The sequence below is a fragment of the Chrysemys picta genome, chromosome 2, assembly GCF_011386835.1.
Source record: "Chrysemys picta bellii isolate R12L10 chromosome 2, ASM1138683v2, whole genome shotgun sequence".
NCBI classification, from domain to species: domain Eukaryota; kingdom Metazoa; phylum Chordata; order Testudines; family Emydidae; genus Chrysemys; species Chrysemys picta.
The window spans coordinates 56643395-56669985 of NC_088792.1; the positions used below are offsets into that span (position 1 = coordinate 56643395).

At 46.3% G+C, this 26591-nt stretch overlaps 1 protein-coding gene across 1 annotated transcript in view; it reads right to left on the reverse strand.

Annotated features, from left to right (window-relative positions):
* Window positions 1-9910: 9910 nt before the first annotated feature.
* Window positions 9911-26591, reverse strand: part of AGMO (alkylglycerol monooxygenase) — a 261159-nt gene continuing 244478 nt past the window's right edge. Inside the window, exon 13 of the mRNA XM_005306643.5 lies at window positions 9911-12189. Within this exon, the coding sequence (XP_005306700.2) occupies window positions 12109-12189 (81 nt within the window). The 3' untranslated portion in view covers window positions 9911-12108. The remainder of the gene's footprint in view (window positions 12190-26591) is intronic.

The window sequence follows — 26591 nt, forward strand, 5'->3', positions numbered from 1 at the left end:
CGTCCCAGCCCGGGGCCCTAGCAGCCGCAGAAGACCTGCTGCTGTGTCAGTGGGGATCCTGGCTGCAACACATTGACATAGGCTCTGGCAGTCTTGCAGCCAGACTCGGGTTGGCTGCCCCTGGGCTACTTCCTAACTTCCCCTCTGGAGGTACCTGGGTCTGGACGGTGTCCTCCATGGGGTCAAGCACCATGGGCTCCTCAGGGTAAATGGCGAGGGGTAGGCTTGGCAGCTCCTCTGGGTAACTTGCGAGGGGCAGGCTTGACAGCTTCTCCGGGCTCTGGTCAGCATCGGCCAGTCTTCAGTTCGGCCGCCAATTGCTGAGGTCTCCCAACTGGGAGCTAGGCCACAGGCGTCTGGCCTCTCCGGCGGCTGTTCTTCTAGTGAGCTCTGGGGTTGGGCTTTTATACTTCCTGTCCTGCGCCTTGACCTCTGGAGGGCGGGCACAGGATTCACTGGCTCTGCCCACTTTGGAGTCCAGAGAGGCTCATCCCTCTCTGGGGCGGCGGGGAATGACACTGCTTCACTACACTCGCTTATTCACCTCAACAAGGGCGAGCCAGGATCCAGTTCTTGTTCTCTTTGAGTGAAATTCATCCCTCTGCAGAGGGCCTGCACAAAGGTTCTCCATCACTTAAGTACTCAAAATAGGTCTTGAGTGGGACAAGTGGCCCCTAGACCTTCTGCTGGGCCTTGGCATCTGGTGGTTTTTTTCCCTTGAGGGCAAGGTGTGAGGAAAGATTAGCTCTGCTAGTGGTCACCTGATGCCTAGTTACTATGTTGAGTGGTGGATTGGAAATGCCACTGGTACAGTCGGCCCACTTCATTTTTGCCATTCTGAAAGCTGGTCCCAGTTTGAAAGCTACTTATCCATCCACTGGGAATATTGGTAGATAATTAGTCAAGTAAATAATTGTCAAGACTCCCCAGTGTACATTGCTTTGATAGGCAGGGCCTGGATATATTTCCCCTTCTCTGTGCACCAATCTGAAGTTCTTAACTCAAGTTAAGACCACATGCTTTACTTAAAGGAGCTGCAGGAAAAAGCCAACCTAGTTTCAGTCATCCTTGCACCCAGCACCTCAAAAATACTACTTCCAATTCTCCCACCCACACCTCATCATCTTTTAGTCCTTCATTCAGACACCATTGAGCAAGCCATTTTACAATGGTGGGTAGAAAAAAGGCACAAGACTTGGTGAACTTGTTTTCCAAAATTAAGAGCTTTAATAAACATCTAAGCTGCTGCTCTGCATAACATCCTGTAGACGTCCGGGATGGGGCTCGTCCCCCGCAGGGGCGACCGGGAGCCAGGCCGCCTCACGTCATGAGGCTGGGAAACCGTTCAGTCTTGCAAGTCCAAGCCCTAGGTTGGGGTGGGGCAGCAAACAACCAGTAGTTCAGGGCTCAGGCCCTCAGGCAGGGGCTGAGCAAACAACCAGTAGTTCAGGCTCAGGCCCTCAGGCAGGGGCTGAGCAAACAAACAGTAGTTCAGGGCTCAGGCCCTCAGGCAGGGGCTGAGCAAACAACCAGTAGTTCAGGGCTCAGGCCCTCAGGCAGGGGCTGAGCAAACAACCAGTAGTTCAGGGCTCAGGCCCTCAGGCAGGGGCTGAGCAAACAACCAGTAGTTCAGGCTCAGGCCCTCAGGCAGGGGCTGAGCAAACAAACAGTAGTTCAGGGCTCAGGCCCTCAGGCAGGGGCTGAGCAAACAACCAGTAGTTCAGGGCTCAGGCCCTCAGGCAGGGGCTGAGCAAACAAACAGTAGTTCAGGGCTCAGGCCCTCAGGCAGGGGCTGAGCAAACAAACAGTAGTATGGTAAGCCCAGGTTCCAACACCTGAGCCTTGGCGTGAAGGTGGGCGGGGGGAGAGGCTGTCACCCGGGGTGCGGTGGCAGGGGGTACACAAGCCCACCCACTCCACTGCGTCCCAGCCCGGGGCCCTAGCAGCCGCAGAAGACCTGCTGCTGTGTCAGTGGGGATCCTGGCTGCAACACATTGACATAGGCTCTGGCAGTCTTGCAGCCAGACTCGGGTTGGCTGCCCCTGGGCTACTTCCTAACTTCCCCTCTGGAGGTACCTGGGTCTGGACGGTGTCCTCCATGGGGTCAAGCACCATGGGCTCCTCAGGGTAAATGGCGAGGGGTAGGCTTGGCAGCTCCTCTGGGTAACTTGCGAGGGGCAGGCTTGACAGCTTCTCCGGGCTCTGGTCAGCATCGGCCAGTCTTCAGTTCGGCCGCCAATTGCTGAGGTCTCCCAACTGGGAGCTAGGCCACAGGCGTCTGGCCTCTCCGGCGGCTGTTCTTCTAGTGAGCTCTGGGGTTGGGCTTTTATACTTCCTGTCCTGCGCCTTGACCTCTGGAGGGCGGGCACAGGATTCACTGGCTCTGCCCACTTTGGAGTCCAGAGAGGCTCATCCCTCTCTGGGGCGGCGGGGAATGACACTGCTTCACTACACTCGCTTATTCACCTCAACAAGGGCGAGCCAGGATCCAGTTCTTGTTCTCTTTGAGTGAAATTCATCCCTCTGCAGAGGGCCTGCACAAAGGTTCTCCATCACTTAAGTACTCAAAATAGGTCTTGAGTGGGACAAGTGGCCCCTAGACCTTCTGCTGGGCCTTGGCATCTGGTGGTTTTTTTCCCTTGAGGGCAAGGTGTGAGGAAAGATTAGCTCTGCTAGTGGTCACCTGATGCCTAGTTACTATGTTGAGTGGTGGATTGGAAATGCCACTGGTACAGTCGGCCCACTTCATTTTTGCCATTCTGAAAGCTGGTCCCAGTTTGAAAGCTACTTATCCATCCACTGGGAATATTGGTAGATAATTAGTCAAGTAAATAATTGTCAAGACTCCCCAGTGTACATTGCTTTGATAGGCAGGGCCTGGATATATTTCCCCTTCTCTGTGCACCAATCTGAAGTTCTTAACTCAAGTTAAGACCACATGCTTTACTTAAAGGAGCTGCAGGAAAAAGCCAACCTAGTTTCAGTCATCCTTGCACCCAGCACCTCAAAAATACTACTTCCAATTCTCCCACCCACACCTCATCATCTTTTAGTCCTTCATTCAGACACCATTGAGCAAGCCATTTTACAATGGTGGGTAGAAAAAAGGCACAAGACTTGGTGAACTTGTTTTCCAAAATTAAGAGCTTTAATAAACATCTAAGCTGCTGCTCTGCATAACATCCTGTAGACGTCCGGGATGGGGCTCGTCCCCCGCAGGGGCGACCGGGAGCCAGGCCGCCTCACGTCATGAGGCTGGGAAACCGTTCAGTCTTGCAAGTCCAAGCCCTAGGTTGGGGTGGGGCAGCAAACAACCAGTAGTTCAGGGCTCAGGCCCTCAGGCAGGGGCTGAGCAAACAACCAGTAGTTCAGGCTCAGGCCCTCAGGCAGGGGCTGAGCAAACAAACAGTAGTTCAGGGCTCAGGCCCTCAGGCAGGGGCTGAGCAAACAACCAGTAGTTCAGGGCTCAGGCCCTCAGGCAGGGGCTGAGCAAACAACCAGTAGTTCAGGGCTCAGGCCCTCAGGCAGGGGCTGAGCAAACAACCAGTAGTTCAGGCTCAGGCCCTCAGGCAGGGGCTGAGCAAACAAACAGTAGTTCAGGGCTCAGGCCCTCAGGCAGGGGCTGAGCAAACAACCAGTAGTTCAGGGCTCAGGCCCTCAGGCAGGGGCTGAGCAAACAAACAGTAGTTCAGGGCTCAGGCCCTCAGGCAGGGGCTGAGCAAACAAACAGTAGTATGGTAAGCCCAGGTTCCAACACCTGAGCCTTGGCGTGAAGGTGGGCGGGGGGAGAGGCTGTCACCCGGGGTGCGGTGGCAGGGGGTACACAAGCCCACCCACTCCACTGCGTCCCAGCCCGGGGCCCTAGCAGCCGCAGAAGACCTGCTGCTGTGTCAGTGGGGATCCTGGCTGCAACACATTGACATAGGCTCTGGCAGTCTTGCAGCCAGACTCGGGTTGGCTGCCCCTGGGCTACTTCCTAACTTCCCCTCTGGAGGTACCTGGGTCTGGACGGTGTCCTCCATGGGGTCAAGCACCATGGGCTCCTCAGGGTAAATGGCGAGGGGTAGGCTTGGCAGCTCCTCTGGGTAACTTGCGAGGGGCAGGCTTGACAGCTTCTCCGGGCTCTGGTCAGCATCGGCCAGTCTTCAGTTCGGCCGCCAATTGCTGAGGTCTCCCAACTGGGAGCTAGGCCACAGGCGTCTGGCCTCTCCGGCGGCTGTTCTTCTAGTGAGCTCTGGGGTTGGGCTTTTATACTTCCTGTCCTGCGCCTTGACCTCTGGAGGGCGGGCACAGGATTCACTGGCTCTGCCCACTTTGGAGTCCAGAGAGGCTCATCCCTCTCTGGGGCGGCGGGGAATGACACTGCTTCACTACACTCGCTTATTCACCTCAACAAGGGCGAGCCAGGATCCAGTTCTTGTTCTCTTTGAGTGAAATTCATCCCTCTGCAGAGGGCCTGCACAAAGGTTCTCCATCACTTAAGTACTCAAAATAGGTCTTGAGTGGGACAAGTGGCCCCTAGACCTTCTGCTGGGCCTTGGCATCTGGTGGTTTTTTTCCCTTGAGAGCAAGGTGTGAGGAAAGATTAGCTCTGCTAGTGGTCACCTGATGCCTAGTTACTATGTTGAGTGGTGGATTGGAAATGCCACTGGTACAGTCGGCCCACTTCATTTTTGCCATTCTGAAAGCTGGTCCCAGTTTGAAAGCTACTTATCCATCCACTGGGAATATTGGTAGATAATTAGTCAAGTAAATAATTGTCAAGACTCCCCAGTGTACATTGCTTTGATAGGCAGGGCCTGGATATATTTCCCCTTCTCTGTGCACCAATCTGAAGTTCTTAACTCAAGTTAAGACCACATGCTTTACTTAAAGGAGCTGCAGGAAAAAGCCAACCTAGTTTCAGTCATCCTTGCACCCAGCACCTCAAAAATACTACTTCCAATTCTCCCACCCACACCTCATCATCTTTTAGTCCTTCATTCAGACACCATTGAGCAAGCCATTTTACAATGGTGGGTAGAAAAAAGGCACAAGACTTGGTGAACTTGTTTTCCAAAATTAAGAGCTTTAATAAACATCTAAGCTGCTGCTCTGCATAACATCCTGTAGACGTCCGGGATGGGGCTCGTCCCCCGCAGGGGCGACCGGGAGCCAGGCCGCCTCACGTCATGAGGCTGGGAAACCGTTCAGTCTTGCAAGTCCAAGCCCTAGGTTGGGGTGGGGCAGCAAACAACCAGTAGTTCAGGGCTCAGGCCCTCAGGCAGGGGCTGAGCAAACAACCAGTAGTTCAGGCTCAGGCCCTCAGGCAGGGGCTGAGCAAACAAACAGTAGTTCAGGGCTCAGGCCCTCAGGCAGGGGCTGAGCAAACAACCAGTAGTTCAGGGCTCAGGCCCTCAGGCAGGGGCTGAGCAAACAACCAGTAGTTCAGGGCTCAGGCCCTCAGGCAGGGGCTGAGCAAACAACCAGTAGTTCAGGCTCAGGCCCTCAGGCAGGGGCTGAGCAAACAAACAGTAGTTCAGGGCTCAGGCCCTCAGGCAGGGGCTGAGCAAACAACCAGTAGTTCAGGGCTCAGGCCCTCAGGCAGGGGCTGAGCAAACAAACAGTAGTTCAGGGCTCAGGCCCTCAGGCAGGGGCTGAGCAAACAAACAGTAGTATGGTAAGCCCAGGTTCCAACACCTGAGCCTTGGCGTGAAGGTGGGCGGGGGGAGAGGCTGTCACCCGGGGTGCGGTGGCAGGGGGTACACAAGCCCACCCACTCCACTGTGTCCCAGCCCGGGGCCCTAACAGCAGCTGTCCGTCTCCTGCTGGGTCAGTGGGGATCCTGACCGCAACAAACTGACATGGGCTCGGGGTCTGTTATCCCCGGGCCACTTCCAATCTCCCCCTCCATGGGTACCTGCATGTCCTCAGTCTCCTCCACCGTGTCCCAGACCATGGACTCCTTCAGGGCACCGCGTGCTGGGTAGGTTGGGCGGCTCCTCCGGACCCTCGGCGAGGGGAAGCTCAGGCCGCTCCTCGGGACACCGGGCTCAGGGCCGGCTCGGCCAGTCCTCCTCAGGATACCGGGCTCGGGGTAGGCTCGGCCAGTCCTGCTCAGGATACCGGGCTCGGGGCAGACTCGGCCAGTCCTGCTCAGGATACCGGGCTCGGGGCAGGGTCGGTCCAGCAGGAGCTTGGGCCCCAGCATCTGTCCTCTCCCGCGGCCGGCCGCCAACTGAGTGCTGGAGCCGGGCTTTTATACTTCCTGTCCCGCCCCTTGACTTCTGGGGGGCGGGGACAGGCGGTGGTGACTCCGCCCACTCTGGTGGCTGTTCTGGCTCGTCCCTCGCAGGGGCGACCGGGAGCCAGGCCGCCTCACTACACATCCAATCACAAAAAAACACTTTCCCCCATTGTGGGTACAATCAGAAGTGAAACGAATTTGTTTTTTAGAATGAATAGCTGTAATGAGTCCATGGGCACATAAATACAGACCCCAGTCAGGAGTGGACAGAGAATCCAGCACCTGCAAAACTAAAACCAATAGCTCCTATTACTTGAGCTAAAGTTAATTCATTACCTACAAAGGGCAGGCTCTTATCCTCCATGCATGGCAGATGCCAGAGAGAAACATGATCACATGCAATATGCTAACTGACAGTTCTTGAATCTGAACATTGAACTTTAACTCTCTTTATATAGTTTTTTCCATTTCTGGCAAACTTTTTTGAAAATGCAATTTATGTGCTGATAAAATGCTCACATTCAAGGACTGTGGAAAAATCTAAGTCATAATAAAACCACAAATTCTATAGTGTTTGAAATTTAATCAGACACTATTGCAACTGGGTTGCCTGCCTTCCCTGCACTAATTCAGCACATTCAAAGGTAGCCTGGGAAATCTGTAGCATTACATCCTGAGGCATAGAGAAGGGGCCATCTTTATTGTTGTAGTAAGCTCACATATGTAACATACATACAAAATATAACATCTATGGATATGAAACACATGTTCTCATGTGCTTCCACACATGGGAAATCATAACAGGCAGAAGAGGACCAGTATATTTTATATAAATATGTAAATATATATACACAATACACATAGATAGATAGATGAGAAGACAAGAAGGAATAGAGAAGGAAGTATTTAAAAATAGCAAGAGGTAGGGAAAAAAGAGGATTAATTTTGTATCATTTTTCAATGCCAAACCATAAACACAAGGACACTCAGCAGATCATACTTAGTCAATGTTTCCACATTTTTCTGCTGTTTTCCATTGGTGGGGCAAAGATGACAAAGGTCTGAGCCAAGCTTTCCGTTGGCCCTGACTTTAATATAGAAGTGCTGATCCACTATACAAGATGTCTTATTTCGGCTTTACCTTCGGCTTTGTATCTGCAGTTTAATTTTCAATATTTCTACCCCTGCTTCCCATGTAGAAACTTAGAATGCAGAAGCCTATAGGCATCCAGATGAGTGCCAGACTATAGAGACATGATATAACAGATAATACAACATATTATGGCTCAGATTCTCTCCTGTGCTGAGATCTGGGAAGTCAGGGGTACTGGGAGGCTGAGACAGTTCTGTGGGCCAGTTTGTGCCAGCCCCAGACCAAAAGGGACGATATACCAACTGTGGATTAGGGCTCATATGCCAACTGTACTCTGCCTCTGCCCCCCTCCAATCCGTGACACATCCCTCTACACTGGGGCAAAAGATGATGGTAGGGACAAGAGACAGCTCTCCCAGTTTTATACCAAGGATTATCAACCCAAAGTGTTTAAAAATCAGGAGGCAGGCCTCAAATTGACTTAACAAGTATGAGATTTAAAAAAAAAACAGTTGGGCTCTTTTGATTTACCTTCTCACTTTTGATCCTTTACTGTTCATGTTTTCAAGCTTTTCTCTGCAACTTGGAGGGCTAGAAACTTGTTTAAAATACAAAAAGAATGCTGAGATTCTGATGTAATCACATGACTCTAGGAGGTGAAGCTTTAAGAATCAGGACAAAATTGCAAGAATTGGCAAAATTGTTTACATCAGCTGAGTGTTTCACCTTTGCTGGGAGGATTCTAACCTAGCCAGCTATGACCAGACTGGCTTCTTTGCACCACCTGAGTAGCAAAAAGTAACCAGCCTGGGAATATAATCTGACCCTTTAACACTAGAGAGTAAAAAGTGAGTGGAGAATACAGATTAGCGTAAATGCTGGATTCTCTGTAACCTGAAGTCTTTAATTCATGAGTTGAGGACTTCAGAGGTTATGGGTCTATTACAGGAGTGGATGGGTCAGGTTCTGTGGACTGTAATGTGCAGGAGGTGAGACTAGATAATCATGATGGTTCCTTCTGACCTTAAAGTCTATGAGTCTATGAGTGATTGGGCAGGCAAAGCGAGGCCCTACACTAAACTTGATGGATTTCTGTGTAAATTGGTATGTAACACGATAACTCTGGAACACCACATCTGATCCATTCCAAAATTTCAGGGAATATTCTAGACAGCAATGGCAGAACTCTATTGATTTTAGGGTAAAATGGAAAACCCGAAGGGGAAAATGGGGGACACAGAGCCCACGGATCTGCTGAGCACATCCAACAGCTTTGACCAGCTCTGTCATTGTCTATAGATCAAAGAACCAGTTGATGGCAGTTAATAACTCCCCCTGTACAGCTTTGCCCAGATCCCAGTGGAGTCTAAAATGTTGTCCGCCCGAATGAATTATCCCTCAGACAGAAAGAAAAGAAATAATAGCAGGGGGAGCCCAAGGCAACTCTGCATGCAGAACATTTGAGCTGTCGGGGACATGAGGTGGTGGCATTTTATGAAAAAGAGTTACACATAAAAATTCTATAAGTTCTGCAATAGTATTTTGCTCACTAGATGCCCTCATAGAATTCATCTGATATCAGCTGTTTCCATACAATTGTTCAAATAAAAAGCATATGGCGAATGCCAAGAAAAGAGCAATGGGCCCTTTTAAAAAAAGCAGGGAGGTAGGAGAGAAAGAGAGAAGAATAACCAAAATATAAGTGAGCACTGCTTGTTTCATCTATTCGCATAAGGCAGTGCCTGCAGTTAACATTTAATTAATTTAATTAATTTAAGCAATTAATTCAGTTCAATTCACTGGCTCACACTGACTCTGAAGCCTCCTAGATTACACAGAAACAGAGACCTTATGACAAGGTGATCATTCCCCCTTATCTAATGGCTAATGAGGTATTATGTGACCACGCAAAGCTACTGTCTCCCTTTCTAATGTGTGAGAGTGGTTTTCCCTGGCTGGCCGATTCATTTTCAGAGTTTGAATGGGTCTTGTTCTGCTCAGTGCTATTAGTCCATATCTGGAGAAGAAAATTCACTTAGAGTAATAAAAGAATATTTAAATGTTTCCAAATAACTACAGCACACTGCAATTTAAAGAGGAACAGGGAAATGGTAGACATCTAATAATTTGACCTCAACTCTCAAACTCAGGGTTATATAGGAAGTAGGGGCCTGATTCTGGGCTCTGCTGCCACCCTCTTATGGTGATTTAGAGCAGGCACAGTAGGCAGCCCTACAGCAACCACCTCTCAGACTCCAGTATTTGGACATGCTCTTGGAAGGGGTGGTGTAGGCAACTGCTGGAGTGTTTTGCATGAAACCACCTTTGCCCCTCCACCAAGGATGAATTATCCAGGAGGCACAGCACAGAATTCGGCCCTGGTATTCCATCATAAATTACTTTACTTTTATATATTTCTGACTTTCTTTTCTTTGCATTACTGAATTTATTTTTGGACACTCCCTGTGAATTCTGAAGATTTTCATGTTAAATGTGAAATAATTTGACAGTCCTAAAAGTCTTAACCTGTGCTTACCTTACACATCATGTTCTTTTCACTACTACATATAAATAAATGACACTGGTTAGGGTAATTTTAAAATTAATTTAATAAATTATAATCAGATTAAAATATCCATTTGGCTATTTCAATACTATACATATCAAATACAGATTTCTAGTGCACACAATGCATTCGGAAACATGGGAACCTGAAGATTGGCTGCAACCAATATCATGGGAACCTGCGGAGTTTTAGCTCAATTGGCCATTTTTTTCCTTTCCTTCCGGAGGTACCCCAATGAAATTATTCTGTTTACGGATCTTTCAAAGATTGCTACTGATTGGTGAATGCATTTCAATATAAAATATGTGACATTTAGCAATAATATACCACACTCACCTCCATGGTACCTACTCACATCATTTAAATCAAACCTCGCAACACTCTTGTGAGGTAGGTACTTTTATCTCCATTTCAAAGAGGGGGAAACTGAGGCACAGAGCAAATAAGTTACGTGCCCAAGGTCACAAACTGGGAATAAAACCTAGATTTGTTGGCTACTATGCCTCTGTTTTAACAACTAGATCACATTTCCACAATCTGAGTTCATTTATCTAATCTCTTAATAAGATATTAGAATTCTACCAAAGTATGAGTAAATTTATGAATTAAAGATTTAAGCAAAATACTTCTAAACTGAATACTTCTAACATTTCCAAGGGACAATTTGTTCATCTTTTAATTATACAAATTAGAAAAGGATCTGAATCAAAACCCTGGATCCAAACATTCCCACACTTTATGAAAGGTCTGAACCAGACATTGCATCTTAGACTCATCTCTACTCAAACTGACATCTGTTTTCCCAATTAAACATATTTTAGGGATTTAGCATAGCCCTAAGTGATAGACACAGGCAATTTGACTTTCTAATTGACTGAAAATTTTGGCCTCAAATTTGGGTGTCTCAAGGGAGGCACCTAAAAAAAAATAGGCCTGATGTTCATCAGCACTGAAAAATCAAGCCAATTTTATTTAAATATGGAGTTAGGTGGCATCCAACTTGTAAATGGAGGCATCAATTTTCTGCTACAGCTAAGTCTAAAACTGTGGGTTGACTAAAATCAGGATATTTATGCATATCTGAGCTCTCTATTAATATATCTTAGTACTGTAGAGAAAAATGAAAAAACAAAAAACAATACAACTACATTTTAATCTAGGTATTTTTACCAGTTTGAAGCTTGCAAGGCATCCTAAAGTTTTTTAGCTACTTGATTTTAAGTATTTTCTTTTTTTAGTCTTGGACCCACTAAAAGTTGGAAGAGCATAAGGAAAGAAAAACAACCCAGCTCCTCTATTTTTGCTAATCTTGCTGTTCGGAGCCTCCCTTCTCTTCCCCTTTTTTTTTTCCTCCAGTTTTCCTGTATCAATAGAAATAATCAAAATAGCACCTCACACAGGACAATAGATCCATCTCCCTCAGGATCACTTTGATGGGAGGAGTGGGGGGATTACTAGAAATTAACAACCTGATCCTGCAAACACTTTGTGACAGGAGTTTCTTTAGTCAATGGAGCAACTTGCTTGTGTCGGTGTTGGTGAGATCAGTCCTAAAGTTGTTGGCAAATGCAGGTATACTCCTTAAACAAATTAACGTAAACTGCAAGCCTGCATTACACAACACATATATCATCTAGTTAATTGAAAACATTTCAATTAATACAAGTCAGAGTTATTTTATCGTGCTGTTTTTAATAATTTTCCTGTCTCAACTACTCATCCTTATGTAATTGTATGTTATGAACACACAATTGAGCATGGCGTTGAGATTCTACTGTAATTCAATCAGTATGGAAAAATTTACATTCACATTCTTTTAGATTTAGTCTCTGTGGAGATTACCAGGTTGCAACAAATATGATTTTAATTATTTCTATTGTAAAGAATGCTTTGCACATATGGTTACATACTAATAAAGTGATTGAAAAATGCTATTATTTTTACATGCTTTTTAAGAATGTGATCCCTTGAATGTAAAAAAAAAAATGCAGTGAAAGCACAAGAAAAAAATAGAGGGATCCTTAATTTAACTTGGGTAGGCAGGAGAATAAATATTTAAAAGATCAAATAAAAACAGATGACCATTTTTAATGCATCTTTCAAACCTTCATAAAACATCATGATTCCTACCTAGCCTATGTGAAATGCTTGCATTTCAGAAAGAGGCACCGCCAACTTATTCCAAGAAACTTCGAAGCATATTCCAAAGGGCTTTTCCATAATTCAGTGATGTTTTGCTGTACTTGAGATCAGTTGCTTCATAATTTGTACTCCCCAGAATGCAATGCAGAGCGAAAATAAAACCTACAATATAAAGCACAGAGTGAAAAACATTATAGAACTTTCTTAATAAAAAATTATATAGTAATTATGGTAAATGGATAAAAAGCAGAACTCTCCCAAGAGACACATCTATATAAGAATTCTAGGAATATTGTTAAATTATGAAAAATAGATGTTGGAGTCTACAGGCTTTAGGAATTCTATGGAAAGAGTTTTTCTCCCCTTCTCATAGTTACCACTTCCTTGACATGTTACTAAACTTCTTTCAGTCCCCACCACTGAAAGAACACATCTATCCCTGGAAGATCCATTAAATATAGAAGTATTTTATTTAGAGAAGAAACATATTTAAGCAATAATGACTGAGGAACAGGGCATTTCTAGGGGATTAATGACCGGCTGGTAGATGATAATCATCTGAAGCACAGCCACGGGCCATTAAGCCCCAGGAAATGTCCTCAGCTGAGATTGTTATTACTATTATAAGTTGGAAAAAAAATCACGGGCGTATTTTTTAAATGGGGGGGGGGGTGATGCAGTTCCTTCTCCTTCTCTTTTTTTACATTAAACTCTTTATTGTGAGTTTGTTAAAGAATGCAATGTATGCTTGTGGGGGAGTATTTCATATTATAGTTATTATAACCAGAATGAGAAATCACACTCTGCAGAATTAGTTTGGCTTCAGAGTTCTATAAAAATATTGATTCAATGCCTACTAAGTTCAGGGTTGCTAATATTAAATGCTAAGTACTGCATTCATGAAACAATAAGGCTGCACCAGTGGGAAAAAACTGCAGAGAATATAAATATAAAGGGGCCAAATCCACCCCTGCATGACAACAGTTCTGTGCTGCTCCACTGCCGCAAAGCTGACCTAAAGCCAATTGAGAAACTGAGCAGAAGCCCGTTGCGTAGTCACAGATTTTAATTTTCTCTGGATCCTCCAGTACATTCTGTGCAACAGAGCCTGAGAAATTTGAACAGACTGTGTGATCTAATGATCACACTAAAATAACACTAGAGAAGTTTGGGGAGAATAAAGGGTGTGGACAACTGGACGGAGCATAAATGTACCTGACTGCTATCTTTGAACACGTTTTGGAAAAATGTGCACTTCCTAAACTGTGCAGGCATGCATAGTGTGCCTCCCACATAGTAACCACCTTGCAGCTTACTGACATTTTCTGCTGTATAAATTCAATATATACTTTCCAGACTATTCACCTGGAAATTCCCATTCCCTGTCTAGACTCTTTATTCCTTGCCCCTCACTAAAAATTATTTACATGTTAATTTTCAAAGTTCAACCATTTTTGTCATAGTCTGATTAAAAAAGAAAAGAAAAGAAAAAAAAAGCATGGTTAGTTGGGTTTTTTTTGAAGCAATGGAAAAGTACTTTTTTCCCCTCTCCCAGAACAGCTGATAGTTTCACCCTCAGACTTTAAATAAAAAAATGTACTGTGGGCAGCAATCGTGCCTGGAATAGTTTAGCCCAAAAGATGATTTTTTCAGAATGCTCTAGCCGGTGAAAACAGATTTATAATGGAAACTGTTTTACAATCTTAATTTTAGCAGTTGCTACCAGTGACTGCGGTAGTATTATTACCCAGCTAACTATGAAATTAAACTTCATATCTGTTATTTATACTGATGGAAGGGGGACACACTCTTTCAAACACGTTCATATTTTCATTAGGTTCTTTTCATATAAACTCTTTTACTTATTTAAATTGTCCACTTTAGTCTAAACAGAACTATTCATGCAGATAAGGACTGTTCATTTTACTAGGGCATTGCAGATTTGGGCTCTTAGTGCACATGAAATCTTGGGATGCTCCTGCTAAATCTCAATGCAGGGCAAGATTATAAACTGTTCTAAAATCCTTAGTGGAAGTCAAGCTTCCCCTTTTGTACTATAATTTTGTTGCTAACAACTGATGCTTTGAATAGTCCATCATATTGCCGCTTGTTTACACTGATGAATGAGGAAAACTTATTTAACATAAATAGATGTGGTTTTGCATGGCAGCTGAATCACAACAATAGTAACAAAAACAAAAAAACCCTGTATATATTATGTCTCTCCAAGACCTCTTACCAGAATGGTTTTTAAACCACAGTCCCATATTTAGCAATGTTTCTGTTTCTGATATGCATTTCCAGGATTAGTTATCATTAATTATGTTACAACTATTTTTGCAGGGATCCAGTCAATGTATAAAAGGTGGAGTTTGGGCTTTTTGGATAGGATAACTGTAGTCTCATATCCTCCCTAGGGTTTTTATTTCCTTTTTAGCATTTGATCACACTGGTGCTGCATAGTCTGTGTCTGAAGATGTGCTTCATACTTGTTTTACACTTGCTAGATCGTATACTGTTTCGTTCTGGATTAGGTCTATGTCTATAATCACAACATATACTCTCAGTAAATATCTCGTTCTTCTTCGAGTGCTTGCTCATATCGATTCCAATTAGGTGTGTGCGCGCCGCGTGCATGATCGTCGGAAAAATTTTTACCCTAGCAACACTCGGTGGGTCGGCTGAGGCGGATATATACCACTCCATCCCAGCGCCCCCTCAGTTCCTTCTCACCGCCCGTGACGGTTGTTGGAACTGTGGAGCGCGGCATAGCTGATCTCCACCTCCCTAGCTCTTTACTCATTGTACTGTAGATAGTTGTTTAGTGTAGTTTTTAATAGTTTTAACAGTTATAGTGTAGTTAATAGTAAGTTTTGTAGATAGCGTAAATAATACTTGGAGGAAACGGGATTTATCCCCTTCCCTCCTCCCCGGTACCAGGGCTCATGCCCAGGTCTCCGGGTTTCAAGCCTTGCTCGGCCTGTCTCAAGCCGATGCCTATGGGAGACCCCCATGATTCCTGCTTGAAGTGTCTGGGGGAATCCCATCAACCAGATAAGTGCCGCATTTGTAAGGCTTTCAGGCCTCGGACAAAAAAGGAGCGGGACTTTCGTTTAAAACAGCTCCTAATGGAAGCGGCACTTAGCCTGGTGCCCTCGGCACCACGCGCAGATCAGGCGCCGTTGGTCCGAAGCGCGCCTCCGGCACCGGAACAACCCAGCACAAGCAAAGACTCTCGGCACCGGATGTCGCCGGCACCAGTACAGACGCGACATCGCTCGCTCTCTCCGTGGCCCAAGAAGCAGCACAAACCACCTGCTGCTCATGTACAGTTGCAGGCAACACCTGTGCCCCCATTGGAGCAACGGCCCGTGCCAGCCCACCCCGCGAAGGCTCCAACTCCGGCACTGTCGATTCCGGTGCCGCAAGCGCCGTTGAGTCTGGTGCACACAAGCTCCCAGGTGCACACCGTGGTCGAGCTCGGCCTGCCGTCCACTCCGGAGACCTTCTCCACCGCTCGCGACCTGATTGCACTGACTGAACTTGGACAGTTTCACCCTCCGGCACTGCCGGTGCAGACTGTTCCATCCATAGGGAAGCCCGCCTTCATGCGACCTCCATTGCAGAGCAAGACAGTTCGGCACCGATCTCGGTCCTGTTCCAGGTCACGGTCCCGATCCCGCCGACGGTCCCGGTCTTGGCACCGCTCGCAGTCCCGGCACCGATCCCCATCTCGGTGCCGGTCGTACTCGTGGCGCCGCTCCGCCTCACGAAGGTCTTCCACCCAGTATGATCGGTACCGATCCAGCTCCCAGCACCAATCCCGGCACCGATCGTCTTGCAACCGATCCAGGCACCGCCCGGGCCATGGGTCCTCGTCGAGATCTAAGTCAGCCTCCCGGTACTGTTATGACCGTCGGTCCCGATACCGCCCGAGACCCTGGCACCGGTCTCCATCTCCCAGGCATAAAGCGACACAGCAGGACGGTGCAACACAGCATGTGTGTTCAGCCCCGCCTTGACCTTCAAGACCAAATTCGACGTCGTCCCAAGCGGGGAGTGGCTACCACGTCCAGGGCCAAGATGCGGATGGTGCTAGCCAGGGGCAAGATGAAGGACAGGATCCTGAGCAAGGATCTCCACAAAGGTCCTTTTGGACCCCTTGGGCATACCACCAAGCCCAAGGTGTCCCCTCAGGCGCTTCTTGCTCTGCCCATTCGGAGCCCCGGGTGCCGGAGGCCATTGTGAGCCGCCCTCCCACGGGAGCCTCGGAGGCGACTGCCCTGCCATCAGATCAGGCCCATGCCCCTAGCATGGTGGACCTAGGGCAACCAGACCCTCCTCAATCAGACCTTCCCCAGGATCTGCTAGTCCCGGGGTTGTCCTCCTCATCCTCGCCTGACGAGGCCGTGGCAGGCACGTCCGCCTCTGGTCCACCGCCTATAGATCTTCTGCACACCAGGAATTGCTACGTAGGGTGGCACAGAACATGAACCTCCAGGTGGAGGAGGTGGTGATCTGGTGGTGAACATTTTATCGCCGATGCCCACACACGTGTAGCCTTACTTTCATTCGGACCATCCAGCAGTCCCCAGCATCCATTCCTCCCAAGGCCAGAGGGGTGGACAGGAAATTCCTGGTGCCCTCTAAGGACTATGAATATTTGTATGTTCACCCCCAACCTTGCTCCCTCGTTGTACAGTCTGTGAACGAGAGGGAGAGACATGGCCAGCAAGTGCCCGCCCCTAAGTCCAAGGACGCTAGGCGCCTGGATTTATTCGGGCGCAAGACTTATTCAACCTAAAGCTCAGGGTAGCTAACCAGCAGGCCCTCCTGGGCTGTTATAATTATAACACCTGGAAATCGATGGGGAAGTTCAAGGAGTTGGTTCCCCAGGAGTCCAGGGAAGAGTTTGGGGCCTTGCTAGAAGAGGGCAAGAAAGTGGCGAGGACATCCCTGCAGGCGTCTTTAGATGCGGCGGACTTGGCGGCTAGGACTCTAATCTCGGGCGTGGCTATGCGCCGCATTTCATGGCTACAAGTCTCCGGTCTTCCACCGGAGCTACAGAAGACTATTCAAGACCTGCCCTTTGATGGCTGTTCTCAGACAAAACTGCTCCCAGACTTCAGAGTCTGAAGGACAACCGGGCCGTCATGCGCTCATTGGGCATGCATACCCCAGTGACGCAACGTAGGCCCTTCCGGCCCCAACCGCAGCGCACCTATCCTAACCCTCGACCGTGGCAAGACTTCGCTAGAAGGCATGGCCGCAGTAGTAGGAGACAATCTAGTCCTCACTCAGGCCAGAATCAGGGCCCCCCAAAACCATCGGCGGGGCCCAAGCAAAACTTTTGAAGGTGCGCCCGAGGACGGAGCACCAGTCTCCTTGCAGGATCCTTTCCCGTCTTTCTTCAACTGCATTTCCTATTTCCTCCCTGCGTGGTCCCGCAAAACGTCAGATCACTGGGTCCTACGCACGGTGGAAACTGGATACCGTCTTCAGTTTGTGTTGCTCATATCCATTCCAAACCCGCCCTCCTTCCCCTCTGTCGGAGTAGCCGGCAAGAAGAAACTGAGGGGGCGCTGGGTCGGCAGGGGCATATATCCGGCGCCATAAGGACGCCATTCCAGGGGGCGTTTGGTATGATACTAATGCCCTATTCACATTGGGCAATTGACTTGATGCTGAAGACAGTTATCAGCATTAGGTTCCACTTGAGCTGGTGCTGGCAATGGTTTAACAGCTACAGTAGACAAGATAAAAGTTTTCTAAAAATCATTAAAGAAAGAATCCTAGAGATTTGCTTCTAACAGGTCTCAAAATGCTTTCTGCCAAGATGTTGAAAATGGCTTTGTTCTGTCTACACTAGCTTTAAACTCTCTTTGTTTACTAAAGGGTAATACAGTAGCCTCAAAAAGGCCCCAGCTGAGATCTGAACCTCTTGTGCTAGCCACTGTATGAATACATAGCCCATGAGAGTTCTTGGGCCTCAAAGAGCACAGGAATTGTTAGTATCTCCATTTTACAGAGGCAGGATTGGGAGACTATGTGACTCACCCTCAGGTCACTCCAGACTCACCCTAGGTTTGTGGCAGAGCTGGGAATTGAATCTTTATCTTGTGCGTGTCTAGCCAGTGCTTCAAATGCAAGACTATTGCTAGGGTTACCATATTTCAACACTGTAAAAAAGAGGACACTCCACGGGGGCCCGGGCCCTGCCCCAACTCCGCCCCTTCCCCACCCCGGCCCCGCCCCAACTCCGCCCCAGCCCCGCCCCTTCCCCAAAGTCCCTGCCCCAACTCTGCCCCCTCCTCCCTCCCACTCTGATCTTGGTTGGGGGTTGCTAAGTGCTTCCCTGCTCCCCACTCGCCCTGCAGCCCCTCCGCCCCTGCAGCCTCTGAGACCCCTGCTCCTCACTCGCCCTGCAGCCTCTGCAGCCTCTGTGACCCATGCTCCCCACTCGCCCTGCAGCCCCTGCATCCCCGCCCCTGCAGCCTGTGACCCCTGCTCCCCACTCGCCCTGCAGCCTCTGCAGCCTCTGTGACCCCTGCTCCCCACTCGCCCTGCAGCCTCTGTGCCCCCCCGCCTGCTCTGCCCCTGCACCCCTTGCCCTGCAGCCTCTGTGACCCTTGCTCCCCACTCACCCTGCACCCCCCGCCCCTGCAGCCTCTATGCCCCCGCCTGCCCTGCTCCCCCGCTCCTCCGGCAGCCTCTGCCTGCTGGGGGCTTCAGATGCTCGGTGGCGCCGGTCCCTGCAGCCCCGGACGCAGCTTCCTTCCTGCTGCTGAGCACGTTCCCCGGCCTGTCTGTCCCCACCGGAAACCGGGTTCCGAGCTGCGCGGGGCAACGGGGCCACAGGAAGGGTCCCCCAGTGCCCGGGGGGTCCCCGCCCACGAGAGAAGCCCGAGCCCCCCACATTCCCCGCCTGAGCATTGTAGCTGAGGCGGCTGGGCTGCGCTGCGGACCCGGCGGATTGTGCTGGGCGGACCCTGGCTTATGCCTCCCTATTTTCCCAGACATGTCCGGCTCTTTGGTAATTCCCCCCGGACGGGGATTTGAGCACCAAAAAGCCAGACTTGTCCCGGGAAATCCGGACGTATGGTAACACTACTATTGCACCTCTCAAAAGAGTCTCTAGACTAGAAAATCGAGGTTAGGATGGTTTAGCATGAACATAATCCCCACTTAAAGTCTGCCAAAGATATCTACCAATTTGGAATTCAGAAAACTCATATTTTCTTATTTTTGACTGACACAGTTTATTAGTAGAGGCAGAGCCGGAGCGGAGGTGAGCTAGGGTGGGGCGGGGCAGGGAGTGCAGCGAGTCAAGGGACAGGGAGCAGGGGGGTTGGATGGGGCGGGGTTCTGGGGGGGGGTCTGTCAGGGGGCGGGGTGTGGAGAGGGATTGGGGCAGTCAGGGGACAGGGAGGGTTAGATGGGTTGGGGGTTCAAGGGGGGCAGTCAGGGGACAGGCAGTAGTTGGATAGGTGTGGGAGTCCTGGGGATCTGGCGGGGGCGGGGTGTGGATAGGAGTCAGAACATTCAGGAGACAGGTAGGGAGTGGGGTTCTGGGGGGGGCAGTTAGGGTGGGGGGGGTCTCAGGAGGGGGCAGTCGGGGACAAGGATAAGGGAGGCTTAGATAGGGGGTGGGGTCCCCAGGGGTGGTTAGGGTTAGGGGCAGGGGCCCCGGGAGGGGGCGATCCAGGGACAAGGAGCAGGGGGGGTTGGATGGGTTGGGGGTTCTGTGGGGGGCAGTCAGGGGGCAGGAAGTGGGAGGGAGTGGCTAGGGGGCAGGGCTACCCCCCCCCCCCGAGTGTCCTCTTTTTTGAAAGTTCAAATATGGTAACCCTAATTGAAGCCTGAGATTGCATCAACACTGTATTCTGCTAACAAATGAAAAAAAACAACTCTCTGCATCTTGTTTTTGTTGTTGTTCAGTCTGAAGATTGCCTGAAAATATTGTATTGCAATATATATTTAGATTATTCCCCCAGTAAGTGTCCATACTCCACTCCATACATTCTTAATTCAACTTTAAAATATATTGGATCTGCAAGTATAATAAATAATTAAATTGATGTTGGGAGATAAACTTCCTTTTTTCAAACCTAAATAATATCTGACTTTCTCTGAGGCAGTTTCCTGTTAAAAATAAAACAAAACAACAACAAAAGAAAACATTCTGCTTATGCATTTATAAAACCTATTAAAAATAACTTCAGTACATGGTCCAAGCTTATGCTTTATGGTTGTGCTAATTCATTCCAAGAACCCAATATCTTTTGTAGCTGTAAATTGTCAGCCATCATTATAACTTACAAATCCCAGCCACACACACACATGAATTCATCCACCCACAAGCATTTCATCTTGGATTACAGTATTATCATGGAATTTTTTTCTATCAGGCCTTGCTACTGTCTTCTTTTCTAGAAAAACAGGTTGGAGCCTAACCCTGTAACTTTAGACAGTGGTCTATAACTCTGCTATTGGACAATGATTTATCTCACAAAGTTGTCTCATCTTATATTCATCTCACCTTTCTGAATGTTTAATTCTGGTAAACAAACTAACCAGAGATCCTGCTCTGATTGTAGTCACTGGCGAAACTCCCACTGGAGCAGCTTTGATCCCTTATTTTAACAGGCAGGTTAAAAATGTACTGCAAAAATATACTCTGTGACCTTGCTAACTCACTGGAATGGTCTGTCTAAAATTTCCTGTCTATACAAGAGAGATATGACTTACTATACCTTTACTAGAATGGTATACTACAGCAGTCTTTGCCCTGAAACAGACCCTGGTAGCCTGCTTTGTGCACCATGCCCTAACACTTGGTGGGTCCCATAGTATTACCAACTCCAAGTTTTCAAAAACCATGAGAAAGCTCCCCAAAATCAGGAGAGTAGTTAAAAAATCATATTTATTCTTCATTCATTAATTTGGGGGGGGTGGGTCATTTCATCTGCCTTCTGGTTTTTGAACTGTTTACATTTTCAAGTTTGCCTCCATAGCCATGAGGGCTAGAAATTTACTTTTTAAAAATGAAAGCTGAGATTCTGATGTAGCCACATCACTCCCAGAGCTGAGGCTTTAAGAGAAAACACCAAACATCAAGAAACTTGCAATAAAAATCACAAGAGTTGGCAAGAACATACATTTTTCACTTGCTGCCACTGGATCATCCTTTACTGACACGAATATCCCTAGTGGGCAGAAAAGATGAGCAGCAGCAGCAGATTCATCTTACTGCCCTCAACTGACCTATTACTGCTTAGCAGATTCATCACATAGGATTGTTGGGAACATAAACTAGTTTATGCTCATTGGAGATGAAAAGTACTGAATGAGTGCTTTTAATATACTAACAAACCATTACTGGTAAGCAACTCTGAGAAACTTATGGGGTTTCTATCTATAATCACAGCTCAGCAAAGGTAGCAAAGGCTGAATGTCATATCTCATTTCTGTTTTAAAATCTTCTATTTTTCAGTTTCACTTAAAATTCTAAGATTAAGAAGTACCAGGAATGGATGACTGCCATTCTCACAAATCTGACTTGATTTAAAATATTGTAAAATTAAAATATAAAGCTTTCATAGACGCCAATTAGGCAAAACCTTAAATGGTCTCAATTAGTAAACATACTGGTTTAATCTGCTGTACATTAACAGGCCAAGTGAGACTGAAAGTTTTATTAGAAGCTGTTCATTGCAGAAATGTAATACTTGAAATAGCCCCATTCCATTTTGATTACAAAGACTATGGAGTTTATTTTCTTAAATATTTTTACAGGAAATGCACCCATTGAGATGCAACATCTCATTTACTTTTATGCCTGTCAGCAGCTGACGCATAATTATATACACATCACTGCATCACTTATAGCTCAAACACAAGAGAGAGGGTAAAATAGACACACCTAAGAAGAACTGTCATTTAATAAAATATTAACTAAATTATGTATGAAGAGCAGTTTTTCACCTTAAATGAAGACACATAGAGTTTTAGTTTAATCAGTAGTTTATTGCAGAGTTTTGATAGTTAATCAAGTTCAGAATTGTTTTTTGTGCAAGACTATATACAAGAAGTGCTAAACATGTACAGTGTACTTTGCCAGGGAAAGAGTTAGGGCTATTGGCCAGTTAGGTTTATGGGTTAAAAAAAAGTTTAGATACTCTATTTCTTAATCCTCCTTTTCTGGGGAATGAACTTTTATTGGAATGATGGGACAAATTCACTTCAATGGATTGGCACCAAAGATGAATCCGTACAAATACCTATTGTTGCAATGATCACATCATATAACTCATACAGTGAAATGACTTGCAGATAGCATACTCCGGTAAAGTGTCTTACAGAATTCTGGATTGGGTTCTACTCTCTGAATACTTAATATTTACTTAGCAACAGCTAAAGACCTAGGAGTAAATAAATCCCCTTGTTTCTCTTTCCAGCTACTACAATATTTCTCTAATAATATATGAAGAAGAGGAACCATTAGAAAAGAGAATGATGTAACAGTGTCCAATCTCACAATGAAAAGTTGCAGTGTTAGCAGTAATAATATATATGTAAATGTATTTTCATTTCAGAGTGGTGCCATTGTGACAGTACATGAGATGGAAGCCCAAAGTAAAGCTGGTGGACAAGACCGAGAACTAGCTATTTGGAACGGGGTGGGGAGGAGACGGGAGAGAGAATGACCCAAGATGCCTACAAAGCAAAAGATCTCTACTCACTTAATTACCCTGTTGAGAAAAGGTCGTATGCCTCAAGTCCCAAAACAAAGTTATTCCTGGGTGGAAAAGAGTTCCCAACCCCAGATAATTGCTCTGAGACATTAAATCTCTGACAGGAAAACTTTGCTGCCTATGTCAAAGAGAAATGGTAGAAAAGAGCTGGCTACAGTGACTAAGGCAAAATGTGACCTAGGGATAGAAAGTGAAGAAAGGGATATAGCAATTGAGTGTCAAGTTGAAGGGAGTTTCAGCACAGTGAGTGAACACCAGAAAAGCTTTCAAAAAAGAATGAGGGAAACCAAGCCAGGAGAGAAGTTCATGTGAGACCATAATTGTTCTTAAATCCAAAATGCCACAGGAAGAAGTTAAACATTTCATTGAAAAATGGAAAAGATTAGCCAAAGCGGTCTACATTGCATAAAAAGCCTTTTGGACAGGCAAAGAGAAGAGAAATATGCTAATATTCACTGATGCTCTAAAGGGAAAATGTTGCCATCCACATTTTAGACAGACAAGACACATCCCAGCCTGCAGGCTAAACCCCTTTCAAGGCCAAGAACAGTAAAGTGTGAGTATTTTTTAGTTCCAAGGCAGAGAAAATGTGTTTGGGTTAGTCCAGCCCTGCTGTTGGAAAAGCAGCTCCATTTTTGGCTTTTGGTCTCTCTTTCTTTCTGTCCTACTCTCAGCACATTGTTTGTTCTCATGTCCTGTTATGGCCCTTGTAACTCTCATTTGGGAAACTTCTCAGACCAAAAGTCACCTCTTCTTGATCATACCCTTGTTCTCATTATTGAGCATACTACATTCAGATGGGCAAAATTATTATCCCTTCTTTTGATCAGCTGCTTTGCAACTGAGGCCTGATCAACACTAAGAAATTAGATCACCTAACTATGTCGCTCAGGGCTGTGAAACATTTTGTGCCATGAGCACCTTAGTTAGGTTGACCTAACCCCTAGTGTAGATGCAACTAGGCCAACAAAAGCATTCTTCCATTGACCTAGCTACTGCCTCTCCGAGAGGTGAATTAACAACTACATTGATGTAAAAACTCCTTCCACTGACATAGGAAATGTCCACACTACAAATGCTAGTGTTTATAGTGTAGACATAGTCTGAAAGGAAGTCCTCAACTCTAACAACTGGCCCCTGGGGTCAGCTGGTTCATGAGTCCCTGTCTAGACAAGTGAGAATGTTTACCCTAGACAACATCTCATAGTGACTATCTGGGTTTGGTTGCTGTAGCCAGCCTTTGTGGGGTGCTTTGGGCAAGGCTCTGTGGTGTCAATGCTCAGCTGTATTTGGCATAGCTGAGATGGGGAGACAAATCTGGCTCTAATATATTTTTTCTCTTTCCTCTGGGGATGGTCAAGGCTGAACCAGCCCCTGTCACAAGTTAGAGCAGCTAGTGTGTTTCATCCCCTCCCTTGTCATGCCTCTGACATGTACTCTACACCAGTAAGAAGGGAGCGGGTGGTGAACAGACAGCTATCTATCACCCCCAATTACACTAGGCCACTAGAATCCCCAGCTGCCCCTTTAAGTGGTACTCTGGGAGTTGACAGGCCTAGGTTCAATTTCCTGTTCTGCCACGGACTTTCTGTGTGACCACTGGCAAGTCACTTAGGTTAGGTCTATGTGTTGTGCTTTGAGCTGGGGGTGTATGTGTGATTCCCACCTCACATAGCCATACCTGCCCTACCTCTCATTAAGCTAGCTAAAAATAGTAGCTTTGCTGTGGTAGCCTGGGCCACGGCAAGCTAGCATGGCTAGCTACACTGAGTACGTACTCAGAGGGTGCGGATGGGTTTGTGTTCCAGGTGGCTAGCTTACCCCACTGCTGCTTCCGTGGCTAAACTTCTATTGTTAGCATGCTAGTCTGATGAGAGCAAGAGTGAATATGTGTACTCGAGCTGGGAATCACATCCCCTGCTCAAGTGTAAACACAGCCTTAATCTCTCTGTGCCTCAGTTCCTGATCTGTAGAATGGGGACAGCAGCACTTCCTTACTTCACAGGGGTGTTGTTGTGAGGATAAATACATTGAAGATTGTGAGGTGCTCATATACTACAGTAATGGACGACATCGATGTACCTAAGATCGATAGATCTGGCTCTCTACATTTAACCCATTCTATGAAGAGCTTCATGTAAATAATTCCTAACCAACTTTTCATTATACATTTTCCCATATAATATATTATAATACAGTTTCTAATTACATGATCAATGAGTCACATCCTTACCAGCAAGCTGATCTTATGAATTTCTTACATTACTCCAGCCATTTAAGAATACCACTCCCACTAAATCATGCAAGACCTAAGAATAGTGTGAGAATCTGTTGGTATCTTATGATTAATTTTGTGTTTAAAAAAGTTACACACCACTATATCATTAATGATTGTAAAAAGCTTAGCAAAAAAATCCAGGTTCTATTTTTGGAGAAATATATAATCTTTCCCATTGCAAGATATTTTTCCAAATTGAATCCTAGATTTGAAAGGACACTATATCTGGAATATTCTTATGCTTTGGAAAGGTTACTTGGTATTGTTTTATTTGTATGTCAAAGGGATGCCTGAAGTCTCAACAATTGTTAACCTCTCCCATGGTGTGCTAATACGAGGTCAGAGGCTCACATGTGGCTTGCAGCTTGGAGACTTTCTCTCAGCATTCTGCCAGGGATGGGACTGCCCAAATGGTTTCTCTCATAAGTTCTAAGCCATAAACTGCATCCTACTTGGCTAGCCACGCCAAAAGAGGACCCAAGGGTATCCAGAGTCTTGGCTGATGGGAAAAAATGAGTGCTTCCTATGGAAGCCACAGCTGTTTTCCTGAGAGAGAGCACAGATGCCTGAATATTTCCCTATTTTCTGTTTTTGACTACCTGTTCTGGCGGCAGTTCCAACAAAGGGGGAGGAAAGCAGCAGGCATCCAGCTGTTTTAAGTAAGCCTTGGCAACACGGGTACTGATTACATAAACATTGAAAACATTCAAAAGAATTTTTTCTGGCTTTCAAACTATATAAAAAAAAAAGGTGTGAGCATGCCCTAACACTCCCCATCTCGAGCAGAAATTTAATGACCAGGATAAAGCCCTTCATTATGAAAGCAGAGGTTATTCCAAAAAAAATGATAGTACATATTACTCGAAAAGATCTCGAACTTATACAGAAAATTATTTTACTTTGCATACAGAAGATTAGTTTCTTAAATTGCAGGATGAAGGTCAAAATGTGCATTTGTATTTGAAATGTTGTGCCTTATTTATTCCTAACCTAGCTCAGTGAAGACAATGAAGATACATTGATAGATACACCAGCTATGAATTTGGCCCATTATATTTTACTGCACCAGCTACATCACTGATTTCAATGGAGTTACACCAGCTATGAATTTGGCTGTAATATTTTACTGCACTTACTTGGTTATTATTGTCATTTATTTATTAAGAGCTGAGAATTGGATGAGAGCTGTATAAGACACAAAAAACAGCAGACTCCCTGGTCTGAACAATTTACAATGTTATCAGGTAATCTTATTCTAACTTTCCTCCATACACTTTTAATTCCCTTCCCCAAATAGTGTTATTTGACATCTAAAATATTTTCAATATTAGGTTTAATTAAACAAATTAAAGCAATGCATTAATAATTCATGAAAGGTCAGCCAAGATCTGACTGATTATAGTTATATCTTGTATGCATATAGCAGATAGACAGAATGTGAATAATGAAAATGAATTAATTTCAGATTTGTATATCACCCTGGCTGAAAATACATATGCTGAAGGGCAACATTTGAGAAAATCAGGACTCTA